The 14,477-nt window shown below is 38.5% G+C and overlaps 1 protein-coding gene across 1 annotated transcript in view; it reads left to right on the top strand.

Annotated features, from left to right (window-relative positions):
* rgs9a (regulator of G protein signaling 9a) overlaps positions 1–14,477 on the top strand; it is a 31,079-nt gene that overhangs the window by 3,331 nt on the left and 13,271 nt on the right. Inside the window, exons 3-10 of the mRNA XM_017492193.3 lie at positions 6,398–6,494; positions 9,092–9,142; positions 9,226–9,332; positions 9,900–9,951; positions 10,342–10,400; positions 10,496–10,572; positions 12,867–12,948; positions 13,699–13,761. Of these exons, the coding sequence (XP_017347682.1) occupies positions 6,398–6,494; positions 9,092–9,142; positions 9,226–9,332; positions 9,900–9,951; positions 10,342–10,400; positions 10,496–10,572; positions 12,867–12,948; positions 13,699–13,761 (588 nt within the window). The remainder of the gene's footprint in view (positions 1–6,397; positions 6,495–9,091; positions 9,143–9,225; positions 9,333–9,899; positions 9,952–10,341; positions 10,401–10,495; positions 10,573–12,866; positions 12,949–13,698; positions 13,762–14,477) is intronic.

The following is a 14,477-nucleotide window of genomic DNA, read 5'->3' as shown; positions in this document are numbered from 1 at the left end:
GTTAAACATGATTATTATTATTTTAAAAAAAAAATAAAAAAAAATAAAAAAAAAAATATATATATATATATATATATATATATATATATATATATATATATATATATATATATATAAAAATGCATTAAGTATAATGCATATATATATATATATATATATATATATATATATATATATATATATATAAATATATATATATATATATATATATATATATATATATATATATATATATATATATATATATATAAGCATCATGCATTAAGTATAAGATTATAAATCTGTTGTGATGCTGTGCACATCAGGTGAACATCAGAACCTCCAGTAGGGGTCAATCAAGCAGGCTTTTATTATCATGGGTGCTCCAGAATTATGGTGGCACAATTAACATGGGACAATGTGTCAGATAAGAGTGACACACAGTGCAACCGTGCTGGAAAAACAAACAAACAATACCATCCATCACAGAAATTCTAATGGTTAAAACCATTACAGGTCCTCAAAGGTATCCACTAGACATAACATGCCACCAATAGAAGGCAACAAATTACCAGTAGAGCCCCACAGGGACCATTACAATTTCCATTAAAGCCAATGCAAATCATATTGTTTGTTTCAGCAGGGGAAAGGCAATAGACTATAACCTATGTCACAGGATCCTAACCTTGGGCTCTGGAGTGACCCCTGTCCTGCACGTTATATTTTTTTGTGCCCCGCTCCCAACGTACCTGACTCAAGTAATCATCTAATTAACAGCCCTTCCTGAATTGAATTGGGTGTGTTTGAGCAGGGTTGGGACAGGGAACAGGGTTGGGAATCTGTGGCCACATTATACAATAGACAACACGGTAAACAAACTATACGGTAAACATTGAGCACTAAAGATCTAAGGGTCACGCTTAGTTTACCAATGGGGTCACTTCTTTTTGTTTTATTTATTTACTTTACAAATGAATATAAGAATTATCACGCTGACTGAAGACGGATTTTGTGTGGTACTTATTTTGTTTTGGTAATGTTACTGGGAGACCCGTTCGGACAAGTCGCTTTTAAATTAAAAGCGTACTGTACATTAGTCTTTTTACTGTACTGACACGTACAGTAGCACTAGCATAGTTCAGCAAAAAAAATAATTGACATTTTTGGCAAAAATCTCTCTCTGCTAAACACACTAACGTTGCACCTCAAATCACATACTTCATTACTAGTCTAGACCATTATTGAGTACTAACACACACTAACAATTTTTTTTCTATTATAGTTTGTGTGTAAATTTTAAAAACCTTACATGTGGCCTTCAAACCTACCAAAAGCTTTGTTTTCTGAACCAGTCTTTTGGACATTCTAGGTGAGTAAATACTTTTGAATGTAAGGTCAGAGTTTTAGATTTGATGATAAACTCATTATAATAGCCCCAATCATGTTGACGGCAATAAATAGGTTTGAGAGAAGCTCGTCAGTGCATTTGGTAGAACCAATTGCTGTACATGAAATCGCTAAACTCTTTACAGTTTGACTTGGAAACCTGACAGACAGGGATGATTTGGCTATAGTGAAGGTCACTTTCAGCTATAGTGGATGTCTCATTGTATACGTAGGGAACGTGTTAACAATGGCGCTCGCTTTGCCATTGCTTCTGCACACACACACACAAAATCATGTAACAGTAACATTTTGAATAACCTTACATGAATGAATTATACTTGCACAACTAAAGTAGTACGCCAGGATAGACAGGGTATTTTTTTTTAAACATTTTGTTTTTACACTTTTATCTCTTCTTTGCTGCTATCTTGGTTGTTATTTTTGTAGTGTCAATCTCACGATTTTCCACTTCCTTTCAACTTTCTAAGTGGGGGGAAAAAACACCTTTTGATCCACATGGAGACTTGGTCTACAGCCTTAAGTGGTTAGAAAAAATGTGTTCTTTTGAATGCCACTTTGCTACATAGGATCGCAAAAAGTAATCAGGCTAAATATGTAAGAATTACTGCATATTTGACTGACTCCACGTTTAGGAGAGGCCACAGGGGCTTTGACCCCTTCCCAGAACCACCTGTGCCAAATAGCCAACAACAGTTGTGAACAAAAGTCAGCCTAAAGAGAAGTGCACCAGTGTACTAGGTGTACACTAGTTAACCAATAGAACCTTTATGTCATGGCCTCCCAGGGGTAGTTGGACCACCAGAGTTCCCCGTGTCGAACTTCTTCCTCTGTTATCCCTCTCATTTTTTTGTGTAACCATGTTCATGTATTTGTTATTTTCCCTGATTGATTAGTCTCCTATTTAAGTTGCTTGTATTTCTTCCTTAGTCTCCGGAGCATTAATTCAATTCCGGTCATATTTGTGTTTGGTTCAATTATATTTGTTCTAGCTTTTGCTTATGTGCTGTGTTTTGATAATTCAGTACTTTTTCTTAAGGTTTATTTTTTATTTTTACTAAGTTTCCGATAGTCCTTGTACCTAGTGTTTTTATTCCTCGTGTTTGTTCCCTGAGCTTGATTCCTTGAGTCTGTTCCCTATGTCTTCCCAAAGTTCTGCATGTGCATCTGCCTTTCTGAGTTCTTCCCTTGTGGCACGTTAAGCCCTTAGTGACTTTTAAATCACCTGATGGAAGACATATCACCCATCCCCACCCCCATCTTCTTTCTTATTTAGTCTTGGCCCACCAATCAGCTCTCCTCTATCATACACCAGCTACTACTCACGTGAACCCAGCCAACCACATCTTTTCGAACTGCCACTAATCCTGGGATGTCATAAAACACTTGAAGGAAAACGCTTTCTGCCTCTTTCTGTGTGCATGAGCTCACAGACACCCATGATTGACTAGTGTCCCTGTGATTGATCGGAGTGAGGGGGTTTGCCATCCCTCCAACCCAGACAGCATGGCCAATTTTGCTGTCTTGAACTCCTGGCCATGGCTGGCTCTGGCATCGCCGTAACTCTGTCTGTCCATGTCCATGTCCAGACAATAGGGCAAATGCTTTTCTGTTTCGCCACTTGGGAACCCCAGATTAGACATGTCTTTTTGGATAATGCATGTTTCCCAAACCTCCTAGCTCTCTACAAAATTGGCAAAAACAATGGATTATCTTTCAGATTACCCAAAGATAAGACGATATTTCACAAGGGGAAAAAGTTTCACTTGAATATAAAGTAGTTATGCATTAATTATAATGAAAAAGTAAGTTGTAACCATGAAGTCGATTTATTTAACTTTTATTGACTACTTTTAAAAGGTGGAAGGAATGAGCTGGAGTGAAGCAATTACCTTAAGGTTTCACTGGTTGTCCCTCTAGGGGACCCCTTAAAGGTTCTATGTATTAACCCACCAACACTGTTCCCCAGTCATCAGAAGGTGTTCCACCCTAGAAACCTTCAAGGGAGCTATCAAAACCCTGAACTATGCAAAGAAACCTAATGAAGAACCATATTTGCAAGAGTGTACCTGATAATGGGGACAGTATTTGTAGCTAAATTCATATGTATCTAATAATTAACCAGTATCACACTCACAAGAATACTGATACTGAATTTCGGCATGGCTGTGATTCCACCTAGGTACGAAGATGCGGGGCAAGTGCGGTAGCTAATCACAGCTGTGATCATATTTTAAGTCAAAAGTTACATAAAGTAATAATGAAACTGTATTGTTTGCCATGTCTACTGATGATGTTGCTAACCATACTGTATTAATCGATTTAAACTAGGAAGTGGGATTTTACGTGGCGAACACAGACAAGGGGAGTGATACAAACAGTGAAACGTCCCAGTTATACTAAATATAAGCACTCTTGGATTGCCGCTCGACCAATCAAATTAGTAGATCAGAACTAACTCCTGCATGTTTGCTACAATTCTAGTCCAATTCTAGTCCAGGCTCTTGTTATCTCTAAACTGGACTACTGCAACTCACTGCTTTCAGGCCTCCCAGCCAGCTCCATCAAACCCCTTGAGATGATTCAGAATGCTGCAGCGCGCTTCATCTCCAACCAGTCCAAGAGAACCCATGTCACACCCCTCTTCATCTCCCTCCACTGGCTTACTGTAGCTGCCGCATCAAGTTCAAGGCCTTGATGCTCACCTACAAGACCTTGTCAGGAACAGCACCCTCCTACCTCAACTCTCTTCTGAAGGCCTACGTTCCCTCTCGCAATCTGCGATCGATTAGCGACCGACGTTTAGCAGTTCCAACTCAGCGTGGCGCTAGGTCCCTTTCCAAAACCTTCACACTAACTGTTCCTCAGTGGTGGAATGCACTTCCAATCTCAATCCGGACCGCAGAATCTCTCACCATCTTCCAAAAAACAACTAAAGACCCACCTCTTCCATGAACACCTAACAAACTCATAAATAAATAAATAAATAAATAAATAAATAAATAAATAAATAAATGCACTTACACCTCTACTCTGCACTTTGGTTCTTCTGGAATTCAATTAATAGATCTCGTATGGTAGCACTTCTTGTATTGTTCTCTGCTTGATATCGCTTTGCTTGTATCTTTCTCATTTGTAAGTCGCTTTGGATAAAAGTGTCTGCTAAGTGAATAAATGTAAATGTAAATGTAAATTCAACATTATGTATAATTACAAACAAGGAAAATCACACACCCCCAGCCACCATTTTGGAAATCAAACTCTGTATTTCCTTAGAAACCGCATTTATGGCTTTAGATCAATATACAGTGGGGGAAATAAATATTGAACATTTTTTTCAGTAAATATATTTCCAATGAGGTTATTCACATGAAATCTTCAGCAGAGTTTGGTATTAACTCAAGAAATCCACACATATAAAGAAATCCAAACATTAAAGTCCATAAATTAAGTAATGTGTAATAAAGTGGAATGACACAGGAAAAAAGTATTGAACACGCTAACTGAAATTTATTTAATACTTAGTGGAGAAGCCTTTGTTTGTAATGACAGCTTCAAGACACTTCCTATATGAAGAAATGCATCAGCCGCAGTATTCAGGTGTGATTTTGGCCCATTCTTCTAAACATATTGTCTTTAAATCTTGTTCAATTGGATTCAACTCAGGTGATTGACTGGGCCATTCTAACGCCTTGATTTTTTTTTTTCTCTGAAACCAATTGAGAGTTTCCTTTGCTGTATGCTTTGTATTGTTGTCCTACTGGAAGGTCCACCCACGTCTCTTCTTCATCATCCTGGTGGATGGCAGCAGATTCTTCTTAAGAATCTCCTGGTAAAGGGCTCCATTCATTGTTCCTTCAATTATATGAAGTCTACCAGTACCATGTGATGAAAAACAGCCCCACACCATGATGCTTCCACCTCCAAACTTCTCTGTTGGTATAGTGATTTTAGGGTGATGTGCAGTGCCATTTCTTCTCCAAACATGGTGTGTAGTATGACAGCCAAAAAGTTCAATTTTGCTCTCGTCTGACAAGACTACACTCTCCTAGTATTTCATAGGCTTGTCCAAATGAGTTGTAGCAAACTTTAAACGAGCTTCGACATGCCTTTTCTTTAGTAATGGAGTCTTGTGGGGTGAGTGTGCATAGAGTCCAAGGCAATGGAGTGCATTGTTTTCTCTGTGACGATGATACCCGCTGCCTCCAAGTGTTTCTGGAGTTCTTTCCGAGTGGTCCTTGGCTCTTGGGCTACTCTTCTGACTGTTCTTCTGACTCCCTGGTCAGAAATCTTGCAAGGAACTCCTGTGCGTGTCCGGATAATGACAGAGTGATGTTGCTTCCACTTGTGGATAATGGCCCCAATGGTGCTTACTGGAGGATTCAGAAGTTTTGAAATACGTCTGTATCCGATTCCATCAATATGTTTTACAACAATAAGGTTCTGAAGGTCTTGGGAGAGTTCTTTTCTTTTACCCATCATGAGATGTTTCTTGTGTGACATCTTGGTAACAAAAAGCCTTTTTATAGACCATCAATTTACTAACCCAGCTGATATTAATTTGCACAGATAGGGGGTATAATTACTTACGGATTTCAGCTGGTTCCTTGCCTTACCTTGCCTTGGAGAACTGCTTCTTCTTAGCGTGTTCAATACTTTTTTCCCGTGTCATTCCACTTTATTACACATAACTTTATTTATGGACTTTAATGTTGTGAGTTCTTTATATTTCCGGATTTCTTGAGTTAATACTGATGTCTGGTGAAAATTTCATGTGAATAACCTCACTGGAAATATATTTACTGAAAAAAAATGTTGCCGCGTTCAATACTTATTCCCCCCACTATATCTTTAATATCATGGAAGACAAGTGAGTGATGTCTTAATATACACTTTTGAGATCTGCATGGTTCCTTTGATCAATTCACAAACACCCTATGATGCAGTCTGTATGCGTTTATAGATGTGTTAGTTAGTGTGTGCAAACCCTCTGCTAATGTTAACCCTCTCTCAGCTCGAGGCCTTGGTGCTGGCAATGCAGGACACAAAATCCGGGGTAAAATCATCTGAGCAGAAACTGAACACCACTTCCATTCCACATGTCACTGCAGGTGAGCTGAAAAGAAATAGTACAAATCTCTGTATTATTAATACATTGACGTGACTGTCTCTTGTCCCCATACTCACATCTCTCTTACTCAGCGGTCAGTTGGACTCCTGGAACTGACAGTACCACTTAAAATGTTTATTTCTAATTTCCTCTTTGTTTGCATTGTTGACTCCAATTATATTTCCACAAAATTAACGTTTTCATTCAAATTATCGGGGTTACTTTTTCATGCAGTGACTGCATTTTTTTCAGTCAAATTCAGTCAACATGCAGGGTTCCACACTATTTTTGGACATATGACTAATAAATAAACTTTCTGTCTGACTGTATTGAGCAAGGTTAATCTGGTACTCTGATCACAGAGTACCAGATCACAGAGCAGAGGCAAAGCTGCATTTGCAAGAGCGCAAGCAGAAATCAAACAGGCCTCCAACGCATGATTTTATCTAGATTAAATTCTCAATTGGATCAATACCAGAAGAAATCTTGGTTCTCATGCAGGAATAAAAAGAGCCAGATGATGGACTATATTTGCCGAACAAATGAAGTGTGGTGTGAAGGATATTTTGTGCACTAATCCGTCACATCATGCACCATGTGCACAACAGAATAAAATAGATGTTGGCAGATAATGCACCGAACTGGAGAAAAAAATCCATCTCAAAACCAACTGACTCATAGCGTAGCAAAGACTGTTTGTTAAGTTATTGAGCTAACATCCGGTGACACTGAAAGCAGTCGCCGCTGTCGTTTACATCGCACACACTTTTTTTTAATGTCATTTCCATTTAGTGGAAAATGGTTAGTTCTTGAGTTTAACCGGCCTCGACATTATGAACGACTTACAAACTAGTTCTAGGTTACTGCTAAAAGTAATAAATACTTTATGGTTCCCCAAACCATTCACCGTATAATCAGGAGATTTTGAGTTTGAATCTTGACAATGCCATGTCCCGTCCCTATAAACAAAGGAGCAACATTGGCCGTGCTCTCTGGGTAGGAGGAAAAGCATACACTCTGTTAATCACTGGCACTTGCAAGTGAAGTTTATAAAAGACTCTGTTAATCAGGCTTGGTTAAGTATAGCAACAGATGAGGTGTGTCTGCTGATTTGTGCTGTAAAGTCGTCCTTTAATCCACATTAAGACTACAGATAATCTCCATGACTAAACCTCCAACACATGTCTTGCTTTCATATTATTAATTAATATTTCTACCATGTATTCGTTCTTTGAGGCATGTTGTATATATCTGTATTATATAGTCTAAAATGTATTGCTGTGATCCAGGTTGCAGTGTTAGCTGAAAAACCCCCTACGCTACTATTATTTATCATTTGTTTCTGCACTTTAATTTTAGTGACAGTTAAATGTGTTATGTACACCGATCAGCCACAACATTTAAACCACCTGCCTAATACTGTGTAGGTCCCCTAGTGCCACCGAAACAGCTCTGACCTGTCGAGGCATGGACTCCACAAGACCTTTAATTACATTTCCTTTAAGACCTGTATGTTACGAGGTGGGGCATCCATGGATCGGACTTGTTTGTCCAGCACGTCCCACACAGATGCTCGATCGGATTGAGATCTGGGGAATTTGGAGTCCAGGTCAACACCTTGAACTCTTTGTCATGTTCCTCAAAGAATTCCTGAACAATTTTTGCAGTGTGGCCATGCGCATTATCCTGCTGAAAGAGGCCACTGCTATTACGGAATACTGTTACCATGAAGGAGTGTACTTGGTCTGCAACAATGTTTAGGTAGGTGCTCCGTGTCAAACTAACATCCACATGAACGCCAGGACCCAAGGTTTCCCAGCAGAACATTGCCCAGAGCGTCACACTGCCTCTGCTGACTTGCCTTCTTCCCATAGTGCATCCTGGTGCCATCTCTTCCCCAGGAAAGCAACTCACACACCCAGACATCCATATGATGTAAAAGAAAACGTGATTCATCAGACCAGGCCACATTCTTCCATTGCTCCATGGTCCAGATCTGATGCTCACATGGTGGACAGAGGTCAGCATGGGTACTCTGACCGTTCTGCAGCTCTGCAGCCCCGTACACAGCAAGCTGCAATGCACAGTGTGTTCTGACACCTTTCTATCATAGCCAGCATAGCTAGCATTAACCGGTCGTCCTTCCTTGGAGCACTTTTTTGGTAGGTACCAACCAATGCATAATAGAAACACTCCAAAAGACCTGCCGTTTTGGAGATGCTCTGACCCAGTCGTCTAGCCATCACAATTTTGGCCCTTGTCAAAGTCCTTACGCTTGCCCATTTTTCCTGCTTCCAACACATCAACTTCGAGAGCTGACTGTTCACTTGCTGCCTAATATATCCGACCTCTTGACAGGTGCCACTGTAACGAAATAATCAGTGTTATTCACCTGTCAGAGTTTTTAATGTTATGGCTTTTAGGTGTTAATGCCTAGCTAATTATTATTAATTGGTTATTAGTTAATTACTGAACCATCCTCTGTCTCTATTCTCTCATTATAATCAAATAATATTACAATAACATTTATAAATGGTATTTCTTATATACAGTATGTCTTATATGCACTATGTTTTTGCATATGTATCTGTGGCACAGGAGGGGACATTCTTGAGTGGATTGCCAGTCATATGAAGATAGATAATCAAGGTAATTGGTTATCCATTGAGTATTGACCTATTATGGTTCCATCTGTATATTCATAACATTTGTGGTTTATAACTGTTTGTTAGAGGCTCGGACAATTGGTACCATGTTAGTTGCTTTTGGCTTCATCTACCCACTGCAAGACCACAAAAGACTCATCCTGAAGCCAGATGGCAGTCTCTATCGCTTTCAGGTAAAAGCTGTTTTTTTTTATGCATCTTTTAGATAATAAGAATGATGCAAATTCTCCATCCAAAAAACTCCATCCACTTAGTGGAAAGCTATCCAAGTCTCATTAATATAGCTGATGTTTTTAATTCCCTTAATGTTTCTACAGCCATAACTACAGAACTTTAGCACCTGTGGTGTGGTGTGGTGTAGTGTGGTTTATCTCTTTCAGGCCTGGAAAAATATCTGTCTGAAAGTCCAGTTTGACCAAGAAACAACATTGTGTAATACTTGTGTAATACTAATAATGAAACCTCCTTATTTGTTTGTCCATGTTTTTGCTAGCATGTCTATGGGATTAAAAATTTTGTATTACCATTCAGCTAATAGTTCTACACTACACTTACCCAGACTGGTTTGATACGTATGGTAGCTTAACTTACAGGCTTATGATATGTTCTTTATTTGTATGCTATAGTTTTACAGGGAATCTTTTAATATGGATTTCAACAGACAGCTAGTTTCTCTCTGTCTGGCACTGAACTCTGCTGTAAACCAATTTATCGTTATAAATGTTTACATTCTTTAATAGACACCGTACTTCTGGCCTGTGCAGAAATGGAAGGCAGAAGACACTGATTATGGTACTTTTAACTTATTGTGTTACGGTATTGATAGAATTTCTTATAATATACAGTATTTCCAGTTTTAAATGAAGTATGAATGTACAAATGGTATTCCTGTGCCAAACAATTGTGTAGACCCTGGTGTGCTAAGTTTATAAGACCCCAGCAAGACACCATCCCTGGTGCTGTGACATTGGAATGGCTGCCATGTACGCCCTTTTTAGTGTAGATGTAGACTGTATAGAAGTCCCTGCAAGAAGACTAGTGGTCTAGCAACCAGGCAGTTGACTGGACCCAACTGTTCACAGAGTGTAGATGAGTAGATGGTAGATGGTCGATAGAATGATAGAAATGAACTGAAAATGAGTTTGTACAGTGTTTAACCCTCTGTGTTTGTTTGCACTAAAGCAATTTATCTGGCAAAGAGAAACATTCGAAAGAAGGGGACACTTGATAACTATGAACAGGTTCTGCTTTCTCTACACAAAGCATCTACAGTGTCATGCAATATCCTGTTTTGTGAGGAAAAGCAATAACAGCAGTTTGTCAATGCACTGAACAGGAGAACTACAACAACCTTCAGAAATGGCTCAACTACAAATGGGATTTTATTGTGATGCAAGCCAAAGAGCAATACAGGTCAGTCTTCAGTCTCACGATCATAAAAGGTTAAAGTCCCAGAGAATGTAATTAATACCAATCTGAAGTGTTCAATCCTACATGCTCACTAGATAGATAACATTTTGCTAATTGGTTTACTTACTTGGTTGGCTGTTGCTTGCTAGTTTGCTTTTATTCACTAGGTTAGCATTCATTCACAAAGTTAGATAAAATTGTGCTCACTAAATTTAAAGGTCGCTCAGACTCAGAGACCTTTAATGCACTAATACAGGGGTTCCCAAACTTTTCCAGGGCAAGGCCCCCCCAAATGTCATTAACATTTGACCGAGGCCCCCCTTTTGCAAGATGACTTTAAAACACATTAAAAATACAGACTTTTGAATATATCCCCTTTTTTTTTAAATTAATAATTATACCTTACATCTTTACATTACATTAGGAATTGTGTGTGTGTGTGTGTGTGTGTGTGTGTGTGTGTGTGTTGGGGGGGGTTGTCTGAGAGTGAGAAAGAGAAAACATACTAGTAGGAGGGATGGGGTTGGTGGCTCCGACCAAATTGTTAAGGGCTCCCGGGCGCCCCCACTTTGAAAACCACTGCACTAATATATATATATATATATATATATATATATATATATATATATACACACACAACTTTGGTCAAATCTGTGGGGGTCAGATGACCAGCATGAGTTTTGTAATTTGCTTTTGCATTTGCTCTAAATTAGCTCTAAATTATATAAAAAGGGAATGAAATTCATGTCAAGTAAAATGCACAAATTATACAGACATTGTACAACCCCAATTCCAAAAAAGTTGGGACGCTGTGTCAAAATGTAAATAAAAACAGCAGGCAATGATTTGCAAATCTCATAAAGCCATATGTTATTCACAATAGAACATAGAAAACATATCAAATGTTTAAATTGAGTAAATGTACCATTTTAAGAATAAAGTAAGGTAATTTTTAATTTGATGGCCGCAACACATCTCAAAGTTGGGACGGGGCAACAAAAGGCTGGAAAAGTAAGTGTTACTTAAAAGAAACAGCTGGAGGTTAATTGGCAACAGGTCAGTAACATGATTGGGTATACAAAGAGTATCTTAGAGAGGCAGAGTCTTTCAGAAGTAAAGATGGGCAGATGTTCACAAATCTGCGAAAAACTGCATCTACAATTTGTGAAACAATTTCAGACTAATGTTCCTCAATGTAAAATTGCAAAGACTATGAATATCTCATCACCGTACATAATATCATCAAAAGATTCAGAGAATCTGGAGAAATCTCAATGTGCAAGAGACAAGGGTGAAAATCAGTATTGCATGCCCATGATCTTTCGGGCCCTCAGGCGGCACTGCATTAAAAGCAGGCATGATTCTATAATGGAAATCACTGCATGTGCTCAGAAACACCTCCAGAGCTCATTGTCTGTGAACACAGTTCAACGTGCCATCCACAAATGCTGGTTAAAGCTCCATCATGCAAAGAAGAAGCCATATGTGAACATGATCCAGAAACGCCGCCGTCTTCTCTGGGCCAAAGATCATTTAAAATGGACTGAAGCAAAGTGGGAAACTGTTCTGTGGTCTGACGAATTGAAATTTGAAATTCTTTTTGGAAACCCTGGGCACCATGTCCTCTACACTAAAGAGGACTAAAGAGGAGAGGGACCATCCAGCTTTTTATCAGCACTCAGTTCAAAAGCCTGCAGTACCTATGGTGCCTATGGAATTCATCAGTGCCTATGGAATGGGCAGCTCGCACATCTGGAAAGTCATCACTGCTGAAAGGTATATACAGGTTTTAGAGCAACATATGCTTCCATCTAGATTCCATCCCATCTTTACTTCTGAAAGACTCTGCCTCTCTAAGATACTCTTTTTATACCCAATCATGTTACTGACCTGTTGCCAATTAACTTCCAGCTGCTTCTTTTTAGTAACACTCACTTTTCCAGCATTTTTTCCCCCCGTCCCAACGTTTTTGAGACGTGTTGCGGCATTCAAATTGAAATTTACCTTTATTTTTTCCTTAAAATGGTACATTTCCTAAGTTTAAACATTTGATATGTTTTCTATGTTCTATTGTGAATAACATATGGGTTTATGAGAGTTGCAAATCATTGCATTCTGTTTTTTTTTTGTTGTTTTTTTTTTTTTTTTAAATGTTTTACACAGCGTTCCAACTGTTTTGGACTTGGGGTTGTACTTTACTTACTTGCTGCAAGACCAACCTAAACCTCATTAGAAAGCAGCAAGAAAGTTTAGCTTCCCAGTAATGGTTTGCTTACAAGTCTGTTTACATTCTGCAGAACGGGAAAGGAGAGGAACAAATCAGACCGGGTTGTGTTTGATTGTCAGGAAAGGGCCTACTGGATAGTTCACAGGCCTCCAGTGAGTACTTTTTTTGTGTGTGTGTGTATCTGTTTTTGGTCACTTGTGGTTATCTACTGTATATAATTTTAGTCACCCTTTAAAAGAATGGGCAAAAATAATTATATAGTATAAACCCATAGTTCTCAAAGTAGGGTCTGTGAATTATATACAAAATTGATCTATGATTTTATTAAATTTTTTCCCTTCTGTTACCAAATGTATTATATTTATTTTTGGGTTCTTGTACTTTGTCCCGGATTTGCTTGAGTAGCTCATTGCTTTTCATGAGGCTGTTTGTTTAGGTGCATTCTCTAACAAACTCTGGGGCCTTCCAGGAACAGGTGTATTTATATTGCGATCATGTGACACTTTAATTACACACGCAGACTCTATTCAACTAATTATGTGACTACTGATGGCAAATAGTTCCAATCTAGAATGAATTTAGGGGTTTCACACCAATGAGAGTGAATACGTACATGTCATCACAACTTTTATGTTTTCTATTTGTGAATGATTGTGCAAGCTGTATTGATTTATTTTTTTTCTTCCCCAACTAAAATATTATGAGCTATTTTGTGTAGCTTCACAACCTATCATCCCAGTTACGTCCATTTCACTTCCAACACTGTAAAATGTGCGAAGTGAATACTTATGTAAGGCAGTGTATGTATTACATTATATACGTAATATATTGTATGTAATCTAATCTGCATGTTGAAGTTTTATGTAGGGGTTAATATTCTGTGGATCTCTCTGTCTTCATAGCCTCAAACTCACAGCGCCATGGACTACGGCATGGATCGGCTCATCGATCCTAACACAGAAGAGGTGAAAGGTGAGGATGCGCCAGCAGGTTAACAATCCCCTACTGTTTTAATGCTCCCTCATCTACTTCCTGCCTCTGATTCCCTCAGATAAACTCTTGTCGCCTTAATAAGAGCTATTCCAATACTTTATCAGCTCTATTGAAGTGTGTTAGATGCTTCATCCGGACAGGACAGCTGTTGATTTATTTGGTCAGTGAGCGTAGCTACAAGATAGCAGTTCTTATAATGGCATCTGAGTGTAGACCTTAATGCTAAGAGGGCTAATCATTAGATCAGCTTATCTGTGTTTCTTTGACCTTAGTATTGCAATGGCCAAGGATGATTTTCTGCCAACGTGCTTAAGAGGATTTCTGGCCTCTGATCTTCCAAAGAATACCCCCATCCATTCACTACATTGTGTGCCGTGATTATTTCATACAAGTCTTATGAGTAGAAAAATAAAGAATCCAATATTAACTATAACTCATCGCTGCCTATCTGATGACTGAAAGTCTTCATAAATTTTCCGAATATTCATTCATTTAAAAGTAAATAATAAGTATTGAGTCTGTATTGAATCATTAAATGTACTGGTATAGGTGTCATCATATAAAAACTAAAAATGACCTAACAGCGACCACTACATTTAAGTTTGCCCAACCTTAAAGCTAAGCTCTACAAACTGACACGACTTCCCTGCCCTTAATGCCACTGGCTCAAAATAACCTCAGCCATCGC

Source organism: Ictalurus punctatus, chromosome 2, assembly GCF_001660625.3.
Source record: "Ictalurus punctatus breed USDA103 chromosome 2, Coco_2.0, whole genome shotgun sequence".
NCBI lineage: Eukaryota > Metazoa > Chordata > Actinopteri > Siluriformes > Ictaluridae > Ictalurus > Ictalurus punctatus.
The sequence above is the reverse complement of the archived record's forward strand: the minus strand, read 5'-3'. Positions and strand labels throughout refer to the sequence as shown.